This window comes from Myotis myotis, unplaced genomic scaffold (assembly GCF_014108235.1).
Source record: "Myotis myotis isolate mMyoMyo1 unplaced genomic scaffold, mMyoMyo1.p scaffold_m19_p_12, whole genome shotgun sequence".
Taxonomy (NCBI): domain Eukaryota; kingdom Metazoa; phylum Chordata; class Mammalia; order Chiroptera; family Vespertilionidae; genus Myotis; species Myotis myotis.
This window is the reverse complement of record NW_023416316.1, coordinates 18037201-18059562: the sequence shown is the minus strand read 5'-3', so window position 1 is coordinate 18059562 and position 22362 is coordinate 18037201. Positions and strand designations below refer to the sequence as shown.

Below are 22362 nucleotides of genomic sequence, written 5' to 3'. Positions count from 1 at the left end.
AGCCTCATGTTGGCCAATGTGGAGATACATGGCGGAACAAAACCTACTGTTTCTTATAACCCTGTCTACAGACAAACAGTACGTGTTATTCTATACAAACCTTGATTCCGGGAGCAGTTATCTTTGGGGGGGGGGGCTGGAGGTTGTTTTGTTTTTTATTTCGCGAGTACGATTATTAAAGTGGGGACAGTGAAACCAGGAAGGGCCTAGGATGGAAGAAGCCACAGGAGAGAGAATGGATGGAGCTGCTGTGGCTCTCTAGACAGGTTGCGGGAAAGAAGTGAGCCAAGATCCAAGGCGGGGCTGCTGTCAGCTCACTGTAGAGTCAGAAAAAAGGAGAATTTGGGGGCAGATTTAGGGGGTTAGCCTGGGGCGAGCTGCCACTGCCCATTGCTCCGCGGGTTGCCAGTCTGGTGGGGACCTTAAGAGTAGTAGTAGCAGTAGCAGTAGCATTGGTGGTGCTGGCAATAACAGTGGTGGCACAGGAGTGTCGGTATCAATAGTAGTGCGAGTAGTAATTGTAGCTAGATAGCAGTGGTGGTGGTGGTAGTAGTGGTATTGATATTATTAGTGGTAGAGGTAGTAACATATGCACACACCTATGAGTACATTATAGATATGTTCTTGAGATATCGTGTTAGGTGTCTGACATACATTAATATTAATCCTCAAAAACACACAAACAGCCCTCGCTGGTGTGGCTCCGTTGGTTGAGCGTCTCCCACACACTGAGAGGTCACGGGTTCAATTCCGGTCAAGGGCACATGCCTGGGTTGCAGGATCAATCCCTAGTAGGAGGCGTGCAGGAGGCAGCCAAATGATGATTCTCTCTCTTCATTGATGTTCTATCTCTCTCTCCCTCTCCCTTCCTCTCTGAAATCAATAAAAAATTTTAAAAATCAAATTTAAGGAAAAGGAAGGTTACCAGTGGCCATGCGATGGCGAAACCTACACAGCTAGGACTGGACTTTCTGAGCAAGGAAGAAAGTCACTGGAGAGCTTCCAGAGACTGGCATATGGGAGTTATGCTACGTTCCAGGAAACTAGAACTAGATGCTTCCCTGTGAGGGCACAGTCCCACGGGCACAGGACTGACAAGCCGGTGGCAGCCTTATGAGCAGAACAGAGTTCCCATCTGCAGGGAAGGTGGTCCCCTGGCTGGCCAGCCAGGTTTCAACACTGCTGCCCTCCTCCCTGGAGCCACTGAACAGCGTGCAACCTGCTCACTGTGCCTAGGATGTGACCTAACACTTCAAAGGAAATATAAAAATGGCATTGCTAAAGCAGAGAGCTCCAGAAATAAATATCAAGTATCCAAGAGGCATGCTCTATTTCCTAAAGTGATCCCTTTGACAGATGGCAAAGACTAGGTAAAGGCCAAGGTGATGGGGACAGAAAAAGCTTCTCAAGTTTGGAAGTTGACAAGAGGCTCTGTCATCATCCTGGGGAAGAAAATCTGGCTTTTCCTAACCATTGCTGCAGTAGAAACAGTAACAGAGGACTGCGACCAGCTGATTGCACAGGAGGGCCACATGCTTTACTTCTACTGAAATACACTGCAGCCAGGGCTAGTTGGATTACTCCCAGCTGCACCAGCAAATAATGAAGCCTTGGTGTCTCCCAATAAACAGAGGCCCTCTGGTTATAATAAAATGTCAGCAGATGACCACTGTTGAGAGCCACTCATATACAGCTGTCCCTTGAACCATGCAGAAGTTAGGGGCGCTGACCTCCGCACACTCAAAAATCCACATATAATGATGTAGTTACTGCTTCTATGATAAGCCTCTGCCACTGTTCCCTACAGGAGGGCATATACTCATCCCTCCAACAGCCAACGTGGTTCTGCTGGAGGGCGTGTACCACCAACTCGCGTTCACTGTTGTCAACCATAAATCCAGGGACTTGGCATCTATCTTCACTGTTGCAGGTAAGAGGTAAGCCCTTTTGGCTGACCGTGGTAAAGGAAACAAGCACACCTGGTATTTGGAATTTGGGGTTAGAAAGGAAGTTCTGTCCCTCACTTTTTCCTTTAGATTGATTTGACGGGACAGTATTAATTGAGCTGTAAATGTTTAAAAGGCTTTGAAAATTAGTACAGAAAATTCAAGAAAAAATAACACAATTTTCTCAAATAAACACAAGACCTTTCATTTCTGCATATTCCCATAGATATACATTTTATATAACAGCAATTATAGTACATATACAAATCTGAATAATGCTTTTATGCCCCAACATTTTAACCAAACATTTTTCAGTGTTGCTAATTCTAGTTATTATTTTAAGTTATATTATTTACCTAACTTAAGATAGCTATTTTGTTTCCAATGGAATCTTATTATAAGTAATGTTGTAACAAACATTAATTTTCAGTTTCTTTGTTTTTTGTTGTTGTTGTTTATCTCCTATGTCCTTAAGAATTACGCAGCCAAAATGTGAATATGTTTATGGCTTGTTACATAGAGATAGCTTGCTTTTCAAACGTGTTACAACAACCCACATTGTCAACAGCTTCATTAAAGTAGATATAAACTAGGCTTCCCTTGAATGGGCCAATCTCCAGGTTGGCAGATGACCAGATAACCCAGTGGAATGTCAGCTATGTTCCGGCACTGTACCGGAAAATTCCGGAGTGTGCGTTTCTCTCGGGAGATTTGGCCTGTAGTTATGCAGAAGCACTTTCTCTTGCTTGCACACGATCTGTTATGACACTCAGACCAGCCTTACTATAGAAGGGACAACCTGCTGTTGGTCGTACCTGTTGGCCGGTCACCTGAAATGTCTCCTCTGCGTGGATGCAGGTTATTTCAAGAGGTTCTGTCCCAGATACATGTCGCAACAATCGACAGGTCTGCAAGAGAGCATTTCCACAGTTCAACTTCCACGTTCCCGTTTTTCACAAGACAGGCTCATTTTATAATTTATAGCAACAACAAAACATGAAAACCCATACAAACAAGTCTTTACATCAAGGAGAAACTATAATAGTATACTGGTTACTAACAGAGTCTCGAGGAACAAATAAGGGTACAGAGCATCGGTTTTGTGTCCTATCTGATCATGGCAAGGTGCTCACAGACTTCTCGGACCAGGGGGAGCCTTCGAAAGGATCTGGCAGTGCCCACACATTTTATATGTGAAGACACCTGGCTCAGAGAAGTGACTTGCCCAAGGTCTCTAGGCTAAACTAGGTCAATTACTCAACACTAAGCATTCTTCCTGTCAACAAAAACCACTTTCCTTCATGGGAAATTAATTAACACACCTTTCATTGGAGATAACACCGGATTAGGCAAGACCGATGTAATGAGTGGAGAACTTACCTATATCAGCAAAAATTATTGAAAACCTTGAGGCTTGAAACAAAAAATTAGAAAAAAATATTTTTTCATCTTTTAAAAAGATTTGCTTCAGGAATCTTATAATTACCAAGTTTGCTTACAGTCATAATATTTGGCTTACAAACAAAACAGCATCAAAACTGTTTTAAAAGGAGATGAAGCTACACTCATTTTAAGAATGCCCCTGCCCTGGCCGGGGGCTCAGTGGTTAGAGCGCCGGCCCTTGGACCAAAGGGTCTCGGATCCTATTCCCAGACAAGGGCGTGTACCTGGGTTGCAGGTTCGAACCCCGGCTCCAGTCAGGGTGCATGTAGGAGGCAACCAATCAGTGTCTCTCTCTCATTGAGGTCTCTCTCTCTCCCTCCCTCCTTTCCACTCTCTCTAAAAAATCAATGGGAAAAATATCTTCAGGTAAGGATTGACAAAAAAAAAAAAAAAAGAAGAAGAAGAAAAAGAATGCTCCTTAGCAGTTTTAAGATATAATCAAATGAAGGAGAGGAAGCAATTCCAGTTGGCCTAAAGGTTTCTTCAGCCCTTAGTCTTTGAGATGTGATGAGCAGGGTATATGAGATAATTTAAAGACAGCTAGATGGTTCATATTTGTGCATTTATATGCATGTGGACTAAGTCATACCTTTTATATAGAAGGTATACATGGTTTAAGTATGTATTTTTTACTAGCAGATCAGATGTCAGACATTCTTAATAGGTGGAAGACTTAGAATATCCCATATAATAAAAGCATAGTATGCAAATTGTCCCCTCAACCATGAGTTGTCTGGGAGTTCAACCAGGGGGCGGGGCCGGCCGGGGAAAGGGAGGGAGACCCCACTGGCAGCTGGCAGCTGCTAGGGACCCTACCAGTGTACAAATTTCATGCACTGGGCCTCTACTCAATTAATAATTGGAATTATAGCAAAAGTGGCAGGTAAGCATCAGTAACATGTAACAGAGATTTGGGAAGAATAGGAGAGGTTCAGAGAAGGCATTTTGTACTGGATGGCTTCTCCCTGTCCCTCCATATTTACCCTCCTTCTCTCTCAAATCTGCTTTTGTCCCAGGACACTGACCTACATGGTCTGCAGCTATGTTTGGCCAATGGGAACCCCCAGCAATAGACCAGCAGGGATGAGGAGAGTAAGGGCCTTTATTCCCAGGTTCTTTCCCTGCAGGGTCACCTTGGACTGTCTCTATGTCTAGTCCTAAAACCACCTCTCACGGTGTCTCTCTGGAAGACTCCATGCCCTTCCAGTCTCCAGAAACCACTCCCTCCTGTCAGTGTGGGCATGGGGGTGGTACCAGCTCCGCTCTCACTCACCCCAGTTACTGCACTCCCATGGTTTCCTCCCCCGCCCCCCCATCCCCCATGTATGTCACTGTAAACAGCTCCTTTATTAAACCATCTTTAGATGATCCAAATTTGAGTGTGCCATTCTTTTCCTGCTGAGACCCACAGCACTACTGAGACTGAGCTCTCAAGGGGAATAAGGAAAAGAAGATTAACAAGAAGTGCATTTGTGGATTCCAGCAGTTTGGGTTGTTTTGTTTTAGAAGCCAGACTGCTGTAAGGTCAGACAGATAAACATAATACCTTTAGAATTCCAAACGAGAGAGAAAATGCTCACGTAAGGTGCCCGGAAACTGCGTTTGCGTTAACATTCCCTGCTGATATACAGCTACCATTAAACCACCATTTCTTGAACAAGTAAGCCGATCACTCACCTCGACAAGCTGCTCTTTCTGTTCTGAGAATTTACAGGCACATTCAGCCAAACCTTCTAAATTTCCTTCTACTCCCGTAAGTTTTAATGCTTTTAGAACCACGTGGTCGGCATGGTATTTTAACAGGTCTGCTGCCAGCTGAGTTGCTGTGCTGTGAAGCTGCAGATGTGGGGGGTGAAGGGTGATGAAACAAACAACAAACCATAAGATGTTGTGGCCAAGCACCTCAGAATCACTTTAAAGACCAAAGAGCAGTGACCTCAACACAGTCCCAGTGGAACCTTTCGGGGGAAGTGCACAGTCCCCCTTGGTAACGGTAGCAGTTGTGCAGACCTGGGCGGGTGATAGGAACATCTTCGAGGCCCCTGTGTGGGCAGTAATGCCGTTGGTAGAAAATGAACTCGATCCCCTGTTCATTCTATTATCAATCAGCTCTTTCCCACACAGCTCCTCTCTTACCTTAAAAAATACTTCTGCTACTCTTCAAGGAATAGAACAGTATTACAGTATGGTATCCAAAGTATTAAGAAAAAAAATCAATTGGTAGTTTGTCATCACGAGTGAGTGTTTTTTTAAAAAAAATATTTTATTGATTTTTTACAGAGAGGAAGGGAGAGGGATAGTTAGAAACATCGATGAGAGAGAAACATCGATCAGCTGCCTCCTGCACACTCCCCACTGGGGATGTGCCTGCAACCAAGGTACATGCCCTTGACTGGAATCAAACTTGGGACCCTTCAGTCCGCAGGCCAACGCTCTATCCACTGAGCCAACCCAGTTAGGGCACAAGTGAGCATTTTTTAAAAATATATTTTTATTAATTTTAGGGAGGAAGGGGGAGAGAGAGAGAGAAAGAGAGGGAGGAAGGGGGAGAGAGAGAGAGAAAGAGAGGGAGGAAGGGGGAGAGAGAGAGGAAGAGAGGGACGAAGGGGGGGGGGAGAGAAAGAGGGGGGGAGAGAGAAAGAGAAACATCAATGATGAAAGGATCATTTATTGGCTGCCTCCTGCATGCCCCCAGGCATGTGCCCTGACAGGAATCGAACTATGACCTCCTGGTTCATAGGTCGTGTTCATCCATTGAGCCAGCTTTTTACCAGACTTTTGAAAAAGGATCAATGTGGGATTTAGCCAATAAGGTAGTCGCCACAATTTGATTGAACACCTACATCATGGCAGGCACTGGGTTAGAGTCTGGGCCCACGTGACAAATAGGACACAACCCTCCCCTCAGCGGGGTTACAGTCCATCTATAGTTGTTACCCAGAACTTTATTCTTAACACCTGGGTCGCAGGAGAAATGATACATAAAAGAGTAACAAAACCTCCAAGGTTATATTTGACTTTGGAGTGCATTTTAAGCATGGCCCACTCACACTGGATATCTTTGGGTACTATTAACTCCAAAGTCTTCTTATCCTGACCTTAAAATAAGAAATGTGATAGGCCCTAGCCAGTTTGACTCAGTGGATGGAGTGTCGGCCTGTGGTCTGAAGGCTCCCAGGTTCGGTTCTGGTCAAGGAAACATGCCCAGGTTGCAGGCTTGATCCCCAGTAGAGAGCATGCAGGAGGCAGCCAATCAGTGATTCTCTCTCATCATTGATGTTTCTATCTCTCTCTCCCTCTCCCTCTCCGAAATCAATAAAATTATAAATTTAAAAGAAAGGTTCTTTTGGGGTTATCCAGAAAGAGATTACTTTTAATAACACTGTCCCCAGAAAAAAATCTGATCTGGAGTGGAGCCTATTTGAACGAAGTGATTTTTTTCCCCTTGGAAGTAATCCAATGTCAACTCAAATTACAGGGCTTGCTACGAAATTAACAATAGGCAGTCCACATTCACACAATCAAGTGAGAATAATTAGTCAGAAACAAAGACATTAAAATGCCCTTTTTTTGGAAACAAAATATCACATGAGAATTTTAAAAGACTTTGTTTAGCCACCAGGGCCTTAGAGAATAGTTAATGCCAGCCCTTTATTTTACAGACTATGAAAAGGTGGAGTCACTTGTCCAAGGCCACATAAATTTTACAAATGGTTCTAGAGACAACTTATGACCAACCCTAAGGGAGGAAGGGAGAATAACACCAATTCCTGCTCCGTGCAATGTACTGACAATGGCTTTATAGACGTCATCGCCCTTAATTCTTACAAAACCCTAGGTGGTTGCTGTTACACCCATTTCAGAGGTAAGAAAAATGAAGCATGTGGAAAACCACTCCGCCTCAGGGATTTTGTGCTCTTCTGATAGTCACATTTCTAACAATAGTTCAGTTGAAATTGAATAGGATGGGGGGAATGGGTAGGGTTTGTTTAAACCATAGAAAATGGTATCCTTCTATGTTTAATAGGATGTGAAAATGAAGGTTTCAAAAGAGGCCGGAACCAAGTAAGATGTGAAACAGATCACCAAGTATATAATCTTTATTGCTGAACAATATTTCGTTTAGTCATACCAAAATTTGTTTATCAATTCCCATTGATGAGATTTTAGGTTTTTTCCAGTCTGGGGCCATTATAAGTAGTGCTGCTGTGGACATTCATGTACAAGCTTTAAGACTGATGGCACCAATGAATTGGTGGCTTCAAAATTAGTAGGTCCAAGGAAAACTTTAAAAACTTATTTTCTGTGCACAGCGACATACTAATGCATTTCCTACGTACCATATACAACATGAAAATTTGCAAAGAGTTGAAAGAGGCTTGATTTCAAACTATACTTACTTCTTTCTTAAGTTCATTGAGGCCATGACTGATTTTCAGTATACTGAGTTCCAGCTCTTCGGCGATGCTTTTTGTTCTCTTGCTTTGCTAACAAATTTAAAAAAGTATATACATAGGGTTACCTCATCTTTTTCATCTGATGACTCCAATTTTACTTGAACTATAAATTATAATAAATTTTAATATCATTCTGTGCACTATAAGAAAAGTAGATTTTTAAAATTTATCTGTTTATGGTTAGAACTGAAAGTAGAATTTTAAGTATTTAGTTATATTTTCCCACTCTAACTATAAATGGGTTAATTTCTAAAATCTAACTTTCTTACATAAATTTATCATATCTAAGACTAAACTATTTTATCTTGTGCCTAGGATGCTCATCATCATTCTTGACCTACTTAAAAATTAAGACACGAATCCTTTTCAAGTCCTTACACCTTCTCAGATCACACAACCTAAATGAGACCCTCTTCTCACCCACGTTAACCCTCAGTCTAAGTCGTCATCCCAGTATGCCATTACATGTTTACTTTTTTATTTGTTTAATGTCTGTCTTCCCCACTAGGCGTTGGTAAGCCCCTTGAAGGCTGCGATCATATTTAGTTTGCTCACCACTGAATCCATAATCCCTGGCACAGCAAATGGAAGGAAGGAAGTGTTCAGTTCTTTGAATGAATAAATCAAAGTTAAATGTCAATATCCTCAAGAAGCCGTCTTCATTTTTCTCCCTGAATAAAAATCCATCCCCCTTCAAATCCTCTCAGCACATGGTCTGTCCCTTCTCTTTGGACGCTTACATAGCTTTCTGTACTGCCTCACCCCTCCCCACATTCTTCTACATTGCAAATTCTTGCAGGCAAAGATTTTATCTTCTTCATCTTTAGATTTCAAGTGCCTGGCATATAAAAAGCCCATGGTAACAACGGAAATAAATGAATGCATGAATAATACACCTGGAATGCAGAATCCAAGATGCCGGTGCTTATGAAATATGTGAAAGGTGCTACTTGCAAATCTAAGTACTGATAGACTCAGACTCCCAACACAGACAGCATTTCCTCACAGAAACGCTCTTCCCTGAGTGGTGGGCTTACATATTTAACACAAAGCAATCTATACCTCAGATTAGATACCGCACAGATCATTCAAACCAGACAGAAAACATTGCTTCCATCCCTGACACTACTCTACCCTAGGTGACGTTTTCCTGCTAATGTGAGCATTTGCCATGCTGTGATGCCAAGGAAATATGAGCAAAATCTGTCATTCGTATCTACTCTTCATTCATAAATCAATGTCTTAAAGGAAGTAAGCTCTGCTCTGGTCAGTCCATTCCCAGCCACATTCACCCTTCCTCTTCATCTTTACTGCCAAAGCGTTCCCTTTAAGATGTCCAGAGTTGTTCTCTCCATGCTATATGTTCCAGATTTGTTCACTCCATGCTATATGTTGAAATCCACGTTAAATACCGTTTGACACAGCTGAAGACTAAGAAGTAAATAAAGGTGCCAGTGTCACCTCAGGCTTCCGTCTCTCAGTGCTGTAACCCACCCTCTATAAGAAACTTGGCACCTGCTTCCTGTGCTGTCCCGCCTCTGCCAGCCTTTACCTCTCCTGCCCAGAGAGCTGCCCATGTTTTACGTAGACCACTAGCCTATGAAGGCTCTTTAAGAGTCTGCCCACAGACCAGGAATCTGTGTGAGGGTGAGAAATCTTCCACTGGCAGCTGGATCTACCGTCTTCACTGCATCTAGACCTCCATAAGCTTCCTAAATCGTTGTGTCTGCAAACCAGCTGTCCTCAGAGTGAGGAGCTGTGCACATCTGAGTGCCTCTGGTAAGACTCAGGTCCCGAGACCTTCTAGGTGGGGTCTCCTCTGCTCCCCACTCTGAAGAAGCATTTTGGGGAGGAATGTTCCAGAGGTGAGTTTGGTGGAAGAGCAGAGACAACAGGGTGAACTGTGATGGTGAGGATGGCACAGAGTCCAGACTGGCCAGGATGGGAAACAGGCTGGGATGTCAAGCCTGTGAGTGCCACGTGGATGGTAAGGGTACTTTGGCCAAGCAGGAGGGGGACGAGGAATGAGACGCCCTCGTCTCCCTCTGGACCACATCCACATTCCTGCTGATGGGGTCAGCGTCCCCATCTCTCACAACTTTAGGGGCGAGCTACTGACAAAGGGTACTTCCATGGAAGCAGGTTCTTACAGCTTGGAGCCACACGGAGGCCAGCTGCTGGAGCTCCGCCCTCGCGTGGGCCGACAGGTCCAGGATGCGCTCCCTGTGCTCGTGGCTGGTGTAGGCGGAATCGGTGAAGTCCTCCGTGCGCTCCAAGACGGCTTCCAGCGTCGCGGAGAGATTCTCCTTTGACTGAAAGTACAGATTCTCCCGAAGAGCTTCGATATTCATCTGAGAACAAAAGCAACGTACATCCACGCGTCAATGTTCTCACTTAACAGAAATGGGCTGTGGTTTCTAGCAGTGCGCAGGGAGTCACGAGCAATTTCTTGCCTGGTCTGGGGGCCGAGGGGGGATGCAACCTCCAGTGACAACTACGTTCTCCACTAACCCGGGAGCCCCCGACGGCCATGCAGGGCCTCGCTCCCATCGCTGTTAATGCAACATTCCTGTGAGGTTAGTGAAGGCGAAGGCAGGAAGCGCATGATCATGTAGCAACCGGCAGAAAACATGAACCCGCCTCCACGTAAAGGATCTGCGTCTGAGAAAATGCTGACGCAAAGACTAGAAAATGCTACACCCAAAAAAGAGAAATGTACTGAGCCCAGGGGAAGGGTGTGGAGGGTGGCGGGTGTGGGAAGGACTGGGAAAGGATTCAATTTTTCCTTAATTAATTCAGCAAAACTCGACCATTTTGTCTTATGTCCCCAACAGCACCTCCCTGACCAGTATCCTCGGCCAGGTGGCCTGGATGATCCCTCTGAAAGGGTGAAGCTTCTGATATCGCCACCCCTTGCTAATTGGCTCCTCACCACCTATAAAATCAAGCCCAAACCTCTACGGTAAAACACAAAACCCTCTGGGGTCCTGCCTTCATATACCTCTCTAATAGTCATCTCACCCCCACGCTCACTTCACCACCTGGTGCTTCGAGTTCCTTCACTGTGACAATGTCCCTGGACAGCCTTCCTCCCTGTCGGTTTCCTAAATACGCTATGCCACCCCAACCTGTAGCTCATGAACATATCACAGAAACAACTGGGGCCAGCAGGCAGCAAGGGCTGATGATCCAGACTGTGTCACAGTGAAGGTGCTGAGGGAAATGGCACGTTTAGCACGTTAAAGTCCTTTCACTCATACGATTTCAGGTTAATCTTTACAATATTAAGACTTAGGAGGATCTAGAGCCATAGGGGACTGCCTGCTGCCCCTTCTCCTCCAGTATCTCTCCATCATATGTGGACAGGATTGTTTTTAAAATGTTTTGATTGATATTTTTTAGAGAGAGAGAAAGAGAGGGAGAGAGAAACATCAATGATGAGAGAATCATTGATCGACTGCCTCCTGCATACCTCCTACTGGGGATTGAACCCGAAATCCGGGCACATGCCTTGACCAGGAATTGACCTGTGACCCCTGGTTCATGAGACAGTGCTCCACCACAGATCCACATCGGCAGGGACAGGATGTTTTTTAAGGAAAGAACATGGATAAAAGTGAGGTATGGAGTTGACAATGAGGATCTAAGAATTTCATAAAAATCACCCATGTTGACCACAGCATTTATGTTAAGTTTTTTTATTTTCCCCGTAGAGAGAATATAGGTGTGGTTTTTTTGTTTGTTGTTTGTTTTTATTAAATTTATTGAGGTGACATTGGTCAGCATGAACATATAAGTTTCAGGTGTGGGTTCTATGCTACAAGATCTGTATATTGCACCGTGTGCCCACCTCGCAAAGTCAGTCTTCTCCTGTCACCACATATTAGAACCCCCTCCTCCCCCGCCCCCTTCTTTTCTTTTTATTACGATGCGTTTTTAAACAGTAACTTGGTAAAATTATTTTGTTGAAGGCCATTCATTTGTATGATTTCAGAAGATTTGTCCATATTCCCTCTACAGATTATACTCTCCATCTGAAAATAGGTAAGATGCCAAAAAGATAACCACTGGTAGCGAGACTGAGTCTATTCATAGCAGCTCTGCCTCCGATGCCTGCGGTGAGAGGGTCAGCAGCGGGCGCAGTCTCCGTGGCCACAGGTACAGCACTGCCCCGAGTGAGCGCGGCAGAAATGCAGTGTCAAGGGGCAAAAGGCCAGGCTCCACCCTACTTTTTTCCCTAATTATCCTCTGACCTTTGACAAGACAGCTCCCCCTTGGCCTGTATAAAAAGAGGGGATTAGAATAATAATCTCTAAGGTCCCTTTCAAAAACTCTAAGAGAATGGTCCTTCCTTGTAGCTCCCTTCCCCTCGGGGAGGGATTTAGGGCAGGACTGGTAGCATATAAACAAACCAGAGGTATAAGCTGGAAGGTCACAGACATTGGGAATAGAGAGTCCTGCTTTTAAAAAAGGACTCCAGCCCTAGCCAGCTTGGCTTAGTGGATGGAACTTCAGCCTGTGGACTGAAGGGTCACGGGTTCGGTTCCGGCCGGGGGCACATGCCTGGGTTGCGGGCTGGATCCCCAGTAGGGGACATGTGGAGGCAGCCGATCAATGATTCTCTCTCATCATTGATGTTTCTCTCTCTCTCACCTTCTCCCTTCCTCTCTGGAATCAATAAAGGATTAAAAAAAAAAAAAAAAAAAAAAAGGACTCCACCACTTATTAGCTTTTCTCCTAAAACAATGTGGATATAATAGGCCCTGGCCGGGTAGCTCAGTTAGTGAAAGCACTGTCCCGATACGCCAAAGTTGCGGGTTTGACACCGGTCAGGGCACATACAAGAAGCAACCAATGAATGTATACAGTAAGTCAGTGGAACAAGAAATTAATGTTTCTCTTTCTCTCTCTCAAATCAATTTTTAAAAAATATTACATAAAAAGTATGGGTATAATAATATTCACCTAAAAAGGATGTTAGAGATTAAATAATATTTATTAAGAGCACAGCCCCTAAAAATAAAGGCCCTTTCACCCCATGTTCCTACTTAGGCCTTCACACAATTAAAACTCAAAGTGGAGGATCCAGGATGGCAGTGGAGAAGGTGGGAGTTACACTCACCTCCTCCCAGAACCAAAGTGGAAATACAACTAAATCATAGAAAAATCAACCCGAAAAGTGAAAGTGCAGTAAGATGAAAACCATGCCATTCCTGTCCTGTCACAGCCCTGCTGATCAGAGAGGTGGCAACCCTTAGGCAAATTAGCTAATTTCCTAGGCCCTAGTTTTCCCATCTGCTGAATAAGGAAGGGGTTGTGCTAGATGATTTCCTAGGGACTCCCTGACTCAGACACAGCTCTGAGCCAAAGAGCAGCTTCACCATCTCTCTGACTTCTGATGAGAAGTTCTGCCCTAAAATGGTGGGATTCTGGAGTCAGACTTGCTAGTTTCAGATCCCAACTCTGGCACTTCCCAGCTGGCAGGCATACTTAATCCGATTCTCAGTTTCCCCAACAGTCTGTGTCGGGGTGGGGAACCTTCTTTCTGCCAAGGGCCATTTGGGTGTTTATAACATCATTCGCGGGCCATACAAAATTATTAACTTCACAATTAGCCTGCTATATTTGGTCACACATTTAAGGCACTCACCCCTAATGCCTTGGCAGGGCCAGACCAATGATTTCATGGGCCTGATATGGCCCACGAGCCAGACATTCCCATCCCTGGTCTATGGGATAAGAACAGTAGTTCTTGTGAGAATTATACTTACACATACATTTAAAGGACTCGGAACAGGGCTGGCACACAGTAAGTGCTCCATAAATGTTAGCAATGTATTATTGTTCATTTTAAAATTTTAGTTATCATAAATACTATTACTACTATTACTACTATTACAACTACTACCATCTCAAATTGTAAGTCCTATATCCCAGGGAAGAGCAGACATTCCAGCAAAAATGATTCGCTGTCTGCCACCATCAATGGATGGTGAAGCACTGCTCCAAAGTCTTGGTTAGGGACACGCTCCTAAACAGATGACAGGAGGCTACTGCCAAACCATACAGCTACCCAGGGCCAGAGTAGCTGCGATAACCCAAGACCAGTGTTCTTTGTACATTCCACACTAAGCCAAGTGTTACTGGTTATTAAGTTTGTACTTGCTGGCATTTTTAAAAGAGAAATATCTGCTTTTGTGAAGCATCTATTCTAAAATATGACACAAAAATAAAGATATTACATAAAGCAATGCTCCTTTAAAATGGAAAAAAAAAAGACATATATTCTCTTTATTCTCACCTTGAATTCTTTAATTCCAGTAAAAATACTGATGGCTGCAACGTCAGTCTCTCCATTGGGCTTGCAGTCAGTCACAATTTCAATGACCTTATCCAGTGCCACTTTCATTCGGTCAAATACCCCTTCTTTGTTTTTATGGGCCGATTCACAGTTGGGATGCCTGAGACATGTCTTCAAAACAAGTGAAGCTTTTTATTTTAAGATTTGATCCAAATCCTAACACACAAAATCTTACAGAGAACATGTCATGCTAATAAAAATGGTTCTTTACCAAAATCTCCCGGGTCCCTGGCTCACCCAGCTGCTTCTCCTCACTAAAAGTGGAAGCAGGATGAGTAAAAAGCGATAGCAAGGTTAAGTGAAAAAGGCAGAGTGCAAAACTATATCTTTATACTTCAATAATCAGATTACTTGAAATTTTTGAAAAAAAACCCACCCTATCTATACCTTTATCATGATTAAAAATATTTTTAAATGTTGTCTTGTGTGTGTAAGAACTGAAAAACAATGAGGAAAAATGAACAGGTGAGATATGACTGTGGATGTATGTTTGCCTTTTTAAAAAACGATGTAAATGCAAAACTACTCAAAGGCCAGATACTAACAGAGGCTTCCATCTGGGCTCCAGAGATACCTGTTTTTGTGGCTTTATGGATCCCAATAAATATTCTGAGCAGAAAAGGCAATTCTAAACACACTGCTAACGAGATGCTGACTAGTTCGTTCTTGAATTGTACCAATTTGCTGGCCAAGCGCAGTTTGGAATTACAAGCTCTTGATTGACAATTGTGTTTAAAGTAGGATAAGGAATTAGAGATATGACTTTCCAGAATAAACAAACTAAGGGCTGACTTAATTCTCCAGTTACTTAACAGATTCTAACTTGCCTAGCTTGTGCTAGAGATAGGTGTGCTGGCTCCCCAACGAGACTGGCAAAACCCCGCAGGCAGTGGCCATGTGGGACAGGCCTCCATTCCCAGCACCTAATACAGCACCTTCTGCTTAGTTGCTCAAGCAAAGCTGACTCCTAGATGAATTGCTGTTTGGAACCAGGGAAGAAAGTTAGCATTCTTGCCAAAGAACAACTGAGATTCAACTATGAGAGCCTATATTCCAATGTATCATTTTGATCATTTTTAAAATGGACAATATATAAGTTAGATGCACTTAATCAGGTTCTCTAGTTAATTTGCAATACAGTGAAACAAAAAGTGCTCTTACCTTTGAAGCTGTGAGAAGCATCATTGTGCACTTTTCCAGAACTGCCCTCGCTGCTGCCATTTTTGCCTTTTTCTTTTCATCTTTCAGATCCTAAAAAGAGGATGAAATCGCCGAGCATGCTAGGATCATGCGGACAATCCAATTTCTTGAAAAATCATTTACTCAATAATGACAATACTCAACAGTGAAGTGACAAGGTTAAAAAAGTGACAACATGAAAAAAACTAGAATGAAGTTTTACGAAGTGTCCCCTCTTCAATCTGACGAGATGCACAGAACAGAGGGGAGTAAGAAGCTGCCCTTAGTAAGGACGGCAGAGCCAGGGCTGAGCCCCGGGAGAGGCTGCCACGTGCTCACTTTCTGGTGGCCTGCCACGCCTGGCGTTCTCGTGTCCTCGTGGACACACCTCACTCCTAACCAGAAACGCTCATCCCGTGCTTTACTTAAATAAAAGTGGCTTATTTACTGGGCACCTGTGGGCTATTATTTCCTTCAAAATAGATATTTAGAAGGCAGCTCTTTCCAGGGACCATGTCTGATTAATCCATCTAAGTACTAATTCATCTCCCATAATATGAGGTTGGTTTGTCCTACATGTAACCAACCTGCTGCTCTGAAATGTTCTTAGGCTGTTTCGTAGATATATAATCTTCCCCAACTAGACTATGAACTCTGAAGCAAGAACTGGATTTTGAATTTTTTTTTTCTTTTGGTTTCTCTGCATAGAGCCCTTGATGGAATGTGTGCTTATCACAGAAGTATCGAATATTACTTATCCCATCTGGAACCAACTACTCCTCATAATGATTTGGTTATGACCATCTAATTCAGAGGTCAGCATGTATTTTCAATAAAAGGCCAGATAATAAGCTTTTAGGGTTCCTGAACCATATGGTGGTCTTTGTCACAACTACTTAATTCTGTCACTGTAGTGTGAACACTGTCCCAGATAATACCTAAACAAATTAGCATGGCTGTGCTCCAATAAATTGTTATTTGTAGACACTGACATTTAAAGTACATAAAATTTCCACCTGCTACATTAGTCGGTCTGTCTTCATTTCTGAGTTGAGTGACAAGCCCTTTCTTACAAAAAACAAAGACTCAAAGTTTGAGAATGGTTTGCCTTTTATTTGTTTTAGTAAATTATTATAGTAGAATCAAAGTTATGCCTATAATATCACTCATTCACTTGCATCCCAATATAGCTTTCTTTGAACCAAACGTTAATTTACGTCATAAGATCAGATCCCTACCTCTGAATATCCTCCATTACGAATATCAAAAGTAAAAGTTGAGGTCACTTCTAAATTTCCCCTTTGTCTTTAACATATCAAACAGGACTTCTTGCAGAACAACCTGTGGGTCTAGCTGGCAATGCATCAAGCATGTGCGCCACACAAGACACTTGTAAGCCACACACGCTATCATACAGTGGGTGGTGATGGCCAGTGATGGGCAAAGATGGCATCTCAACCTCAGAGGGCTGGTCCACAGGACGAAACAGAGGCCTCCATAAATCCCAGGCGGTCCAAGAAGCACCACGGGAAGCATCACCATCTGGTCTGGCACTTCCCAGCCCAATACCCACCTCCCAACTCCAGCTACAGCCTGAGAGTTCACGCCCCAGACCACCACCTGTGGGGCTACACCAAAGCACCCCAAGGAAAGCTCAATTACTGTACAGTCAGCCTGTTTACAAGGTACACTCATGCACAAATACCCTCACAAGGAAACGTCAGTCCTGGATATAATACGGTCTCCCACCTTCCTAAACTTCAGAGCGTGCAGTCTGAACTGGGGCACAGGCCTATAAAGAACTTCTATTACGGTTTCGTTTGAAAACTACAGGTTTTAGGAGCAGACATAACTGAGCCCAATCTGCTAGAAGAGTGACCGTGGGAAAGCTTATTATTTTCTCAGATTCAGTTTCCTCACGTTCACAATAACAATACCTACTTCACAGGGATGTTTTGAGAATTAAATGAGATCATGGATATTAAGTACTTAACACATAGCCAATGCAAATAAATAACGAGCCCTGATCGAAACATGAAATGGAATGTTTCACAAAAGAGGAAGCACTTGAGTTGGGCCTTGAAGGCGAGTCTGACCTTCCCCAGGGTGTGAGACGGAACAAATAACTGTGACTTGTGCACCAGAAAAGTATGCGTGTACTTGGAAACTTTAACCTGCGGTAAATACGTACATTTTGTCTATCTCCAGTTAGATGTGCAAACTCCACCATTTCATTTCCAAATTGACTGAATATCTGGACAAACTCTTGAAAGCTATTCACTTTCTCCAGTCTTTCCATAGTTGCAAGAACCTGCAAACCAAAGAATATTTTATTCTCAGGTGTAGACATGGAAGAGACTAAGAGGTCAGGACTGAGGAGAGGGAAAGAGAAATTTTCATTTGCGGGGACCGCGGGGCTCAGAGAAGCAGAGGCAGATCCAAAGGTGAGAATTATCAAGGGGACAAGTTGTTTTTAGGATGGGGAGACTTGGGCTCACTTGAAAATCAAAAGGAAAAAGCAAAAAGGAAATGACTAATATGCAAGAGAATATTCAAGAAAATATCCAAGCGAAGAAATCGTGTATGTAGCGAATTCTGGAGAAGGTGAGCATGGGTAGGACTATGGTAATCTAATCTTCGGAGGACCCGGAGGGATGAGATAAGAGACAGTACATGTTTTAAGGTGTAGTCAACCAGGCGTGGGAACGCCCTTTTTCTCAGGACGGGGGAAGGAAGGAATCCGCAGAGTGAGGAGTGGAGAGGGAGGCGTGGGGACTTCAGGAGCAGGAAACAGGGTGGATTGGTCAGGAACTGGCTGTGTTAGATGAATTCACTGCCAAGAAGCTTTGGGTAGCCAGGGGTGAGTAGAGAGCATGAGCCTGTAGGAGAGGCAACAGAAAATGTCATGCATATTCTTAGAAATAAAGTAAACAGCCTGGCTGCTTTGGCTCAGTGGTTAGAGTGTCAGGCCACGGACTAAAGGATCGTGGGCTGGATTCCAGGTCAGGGGCGCGTGCCTCAGTTGCAGGTTTGATCCCCGGCCCCAGTCCCTGATGGGGTGAGTTCTGGAGGCAACCAGTTGATGTACTTGTGTGTGCGTGCGTGTGCGTGTGCGTGTGTGTGTGTGTCTTTCCCCCTTCTCCCTCCGTCTACTCTCTGAAAATTAATGAAAAAAAATATCCTCGGGTGAGGATTAAAAAAATAATTTTTAAAAAATTAAAAATAATAAAAATAAAAAAGAAAGTAAATAGATGTGAAACAGTGTTCCGAATACTTCTCTCTAAAACAACACTGCTGGGTTAGTTTTAGTCCCACCAAGCTGGTAACGAAAACACAGATATCCTGTGTTTCCTTCTCTCTAATGAGGATGTGATGGATACTCGGCCAGTTAATCTGCCCGGGCAGCTCAGGAAGTCCCGGCGACTCCACAGATAAGGCAGGTTGCCGCCACCGAGCAGAGCGTCCGTCTTTCAGAGACGGGAAGGTGGTTTTCATTCCTCTAGCACTGCCCGATCCAGTCACCTCTCCAATTTCTTTCTCTCTTTAAAGTTACCCTTCTGAATCACTCCACACTGGTCAGGTGGCTTTGGCCCTTAAACACGATTGGGCCCATCCCGTCCCTGGCTGAGTGCCCTCCTTGCCTAGTGCATGATCCAGGGAAACAAGTGATTGTGGCCCACCCCCCTCTCCCCGGCTTCCTGAATGACTGAGGAGCACTGTTATCTGAGACACTGGAAGAGTTTAAATCTATTCTCAAAGGTTTGCAATTTTTCAGTAATATTTAGGAACTTTGCATAGGAAAATTCTATAGTGTGGATAATTGTGGTTTCTGGTGATGGAGTGTTTTCTTACGCTTCTAAATTGTTACTCTCTGATTTGGAAAAAAGGGCATTGAGAAATTCAGTATTTTTATCACCTAGGTTTCTACCATATACATTGTCATGGTGTTCAGTGGACAAGCATTGCTAAATTACCTGCAATTAACCTAAAAACAACAACAAACTTTGTGAACAACCCTGAAAGACCCAGTATAGAAACAACCGAAAGGCAAGTACCTTATTTCTCGATGTTATTATCTGCTTAATGACCACTCGGTCTGCCAGCAGCAACACTTTTGTCACTGAAGAAAGGAGTAATCTCGCAGCCTTTATAACTCCTGTTTTGTCTGTAAAAATGGTGATCTGGCCCCCAGATTCGGGGCGATTCGGGGTGCTTACATCTGTAAGTGCTGCAATCGTTTCTCCTAACAAGAAAGGCAAGGAAGAAATGTCAAACTGGGAATTAGACACACTTTAAATTAAAATCCAGATTTTTCTCGTCTCTTGAAGGTATCACGCTGCCCATCTCCATAACCTGAAGGCACTTGAGTTTTCATGGACACCCAGGCAGAGAAGACAAGGCTTTGGGCCCCAGGGAGAGGCACCCTCAGTGAAAAGGGGGCCTAGAAGAATCATCCATAGGCAAAAGGAAACAATAAGCGAGATCATCTGCTGGCCCGCCTGAGCTCTGGATGGAAAACTAAACTAAAAGAGAATCCCTCCTGGAACTCAGCCCCCGGCCGACCCGCCCTCAGGCTTCTGTTTGACTGACATTGCCTATGATTCCCAGCATGAGCCATTCTACCACGTGAACTCCCCACCCTCTGGAAAACGTTCTTCACTGTTGCTACCAAAAACTGTATATGTATTTGTTTTCTTTTTTAAAAACCTTTTGACCTTTAATAGCAATGATCAATCTATAAAACAATACAAATATGTGTTCTACTCAAAAATGAAAGCAGTGTGTAATTGTTTCTAAACCTTATTTTAACAAGATTAGAAAAATTAACTTTTGCCATGGCCAGGTGGTTCAGTTGGTTGGAGTGTCATCTCATACACCAAAAGGTTGTGGGTTCCATCCCTGGCTGGGACACGTACGGGAGGCAACCAATCAGTGTTTCTCTTTCTTTCTCCCTTCCTCTCTGTCTAAAAATCAATAAAAACATATCCTTGGGTGAGTATTAAAAAAACACAAAACTTAATTATCTTGTAATGTTCTAGGTAATCTTTTAAATCCTAAATAAACCTGAGTCCATAACAGATTGATTTTCTCACAAATCCACTCTGTCAATAACATTACATACACCCACAATGTACCAGCCTATGTGCTCAGGATCCTGAGTAAAAGTGTGACATAATGAAAGTCAAGTTAGGCCTCGTGGAAACATATAAAATACACCGGAAAGGAAAGACTTAAAGTCAGGCTACTAAACTAGCTGCTTTTTCAACTGTGGGTGTGAAGCAGTAAGGATGTTACTGGGATGGAAGCCATAGGAATATAAAAGGAAGGATGATTTGGCCCTGGCCAGGTGGCTCAGTTGGTTGGAGTGTTGGCCCTCATACCAAAAGGGTTGCGGGTTTGATTCCAGATCAGGGCACATACCTAGATTTTTGGTTTGATCCCTGGTCAGGGCATGTACAGGAGGCAACTGATCAATGTTTCTCTCTCTCTCTCTCTCTCTCTTTTTCCCCCACCCACTTCTTCTCTCTAAAATCAATAATCAAATCCTCAGGTGAGGATTTTTTTTAAAAAAGATTATTTGGGAGATACTGAGAAAATAAAATATAAAATTAGTACCTGAACAGTTGATATGAAGGAAAGGAAAGTGAAAAATAAAAATAGCTTCAAGGTTGTGAACCTAAATTACTTAAAATCAGAAGGGCGTGGGAAGGGAGATGATAAATTTAGTGTCAGACAACAGGAATTTGAAATGACACAGGAAAGCCCAAATGATAAGCCACTTCATATGGATGCTGAAATGCCATGGCAACCACTGAAGCTCTACTAATAGGTGAAGCCTGTGATCGCCAAGCCCCCAGGGACGCCCACCTCCTGGGATCTACATCCTTGCGTCTGTCCCGCCACATCATACGAGGTGTGGTATGGCAGGATGATGGTATGTCATTTCCAAGTGGGGTTATTAGGCATCACCCCCCACCCCCACCCCACCTCTCTCTCTAGCCCTTTTGGTCTCTCTCTCTCTCTCTCTCTCTCTCTCTCTCTCGGAGGGAAGGCAGCTACCATGCTGTAGGCAGTTGTTACTACAGAGAGGCATTCATGAGATGAAACTGAGGCCTCTGGTCCATGGTCAACAAAGACGTGACGCCTGCCAACGGCCTTGAGAAGGAGCTCGAAAGCAGGTCCTGCAGCGTCCACCCTCAGATAACTGCAGGCTCAGCCCATCCCGCGACTGCAGCCTCCTGAGACACAGACCCCGAGCCAGCCAGTAAGCCGCTCCCTGATGCCTGGCCCTCAGAAACCATGTGAGGTAACCAACGTTTGCAGTTTAAGTTGCTAAGTTTGGGGTAATTAGTTACACAGCCATAGGGAACTATTACAAAGTTTTATGTCGCAAAATATACAGAGAAAAACATTTAGAATTAAACCTCATACACACAGAAAGGGGCAGGAGGAAAAGTCTAAGTTTGCATTCTAACAGCAAGAGCTGAAGGATGAAAACGTTCCCTCTGGACCCTCTGGAAAATGTTACTTTTTCCTGTGGCTCTCAATCACCGAAAATATCACACATGAGCCTGCACATATGGCATTATTCAACCTCTCTGACTAAACCCCTGGCATTGAACTCAAAGTACGTGCGTTGGTAGCATTTGGTCTGCTCCACCACCAAGGTTCGGTGCTCCCTTAACATTTTAAAGTCGTTCCAAGTGTAGACTGTTCAGAAACCAGTTCCCTGAAAAAGCCACAAAGCTTTCTTATAGCTTCATGGCTGTCATCTTTAACTTATGTGTAACTAGCTAATGTTGCATCTATTCTCCATGAATGGCTAGAAATCCAAGAGTGACCCAGAAGCCCCCTTTCCTTTAATCCACGGCCGACTTCTGGCTATTCACCACGCTGGTGGGTGTTTTGTGCGTTCTTCCTGCTCTGTACATCACCGGGACCCTGCCTTGCTTTAGCCTGGTTTATTATAAAACCT

The 22362-nt window shown here is 43.7% G+C and overlaps 1 protein-coding gene across 3 annotated transcripts in view; it reads right to left on the bottom strand.

Moving 5' to 3' along the window:
- Positions 1–22362, bottom strand: part of CTNNAL1 (catenin alpha like 1) — a 54502-nt gene that overhangs the window by 17983 nt on the left and 14157 nt on the right. For all 3 annotated transcript variants that reach the window (XM_036330098.1, XM_036330097.1, XM_036330096.1), the window contains 8 exons: positions 19442–19629; positions 17578–17697; positions 15369–15458; positions 14148–14318; positions 9997–10197; positions 7790–7876; positions 5067–5225; positions 2762–2854 (listed from right to left, as the gene is read on the bottom strand). In XM_036330098.1, the coding sequence (XP_036185991.1) occupies positions 2762–2854; positions 5067–5225; positions 7790–7876; positions 9997–10197; positions 14148–14318; positions 15369–15458; positions 17578–17697; positions 19442–19629 (1109 nt within the window). The remainder of the gene's footprint in view (positions 1–2761; positions 2855–5066; positions 5226–7789; positions 7877–9996; positions 10198–14147; positions 14319–15368; positions 15459–17577; positions 17698–19441; positions 19630–22362) is intronic.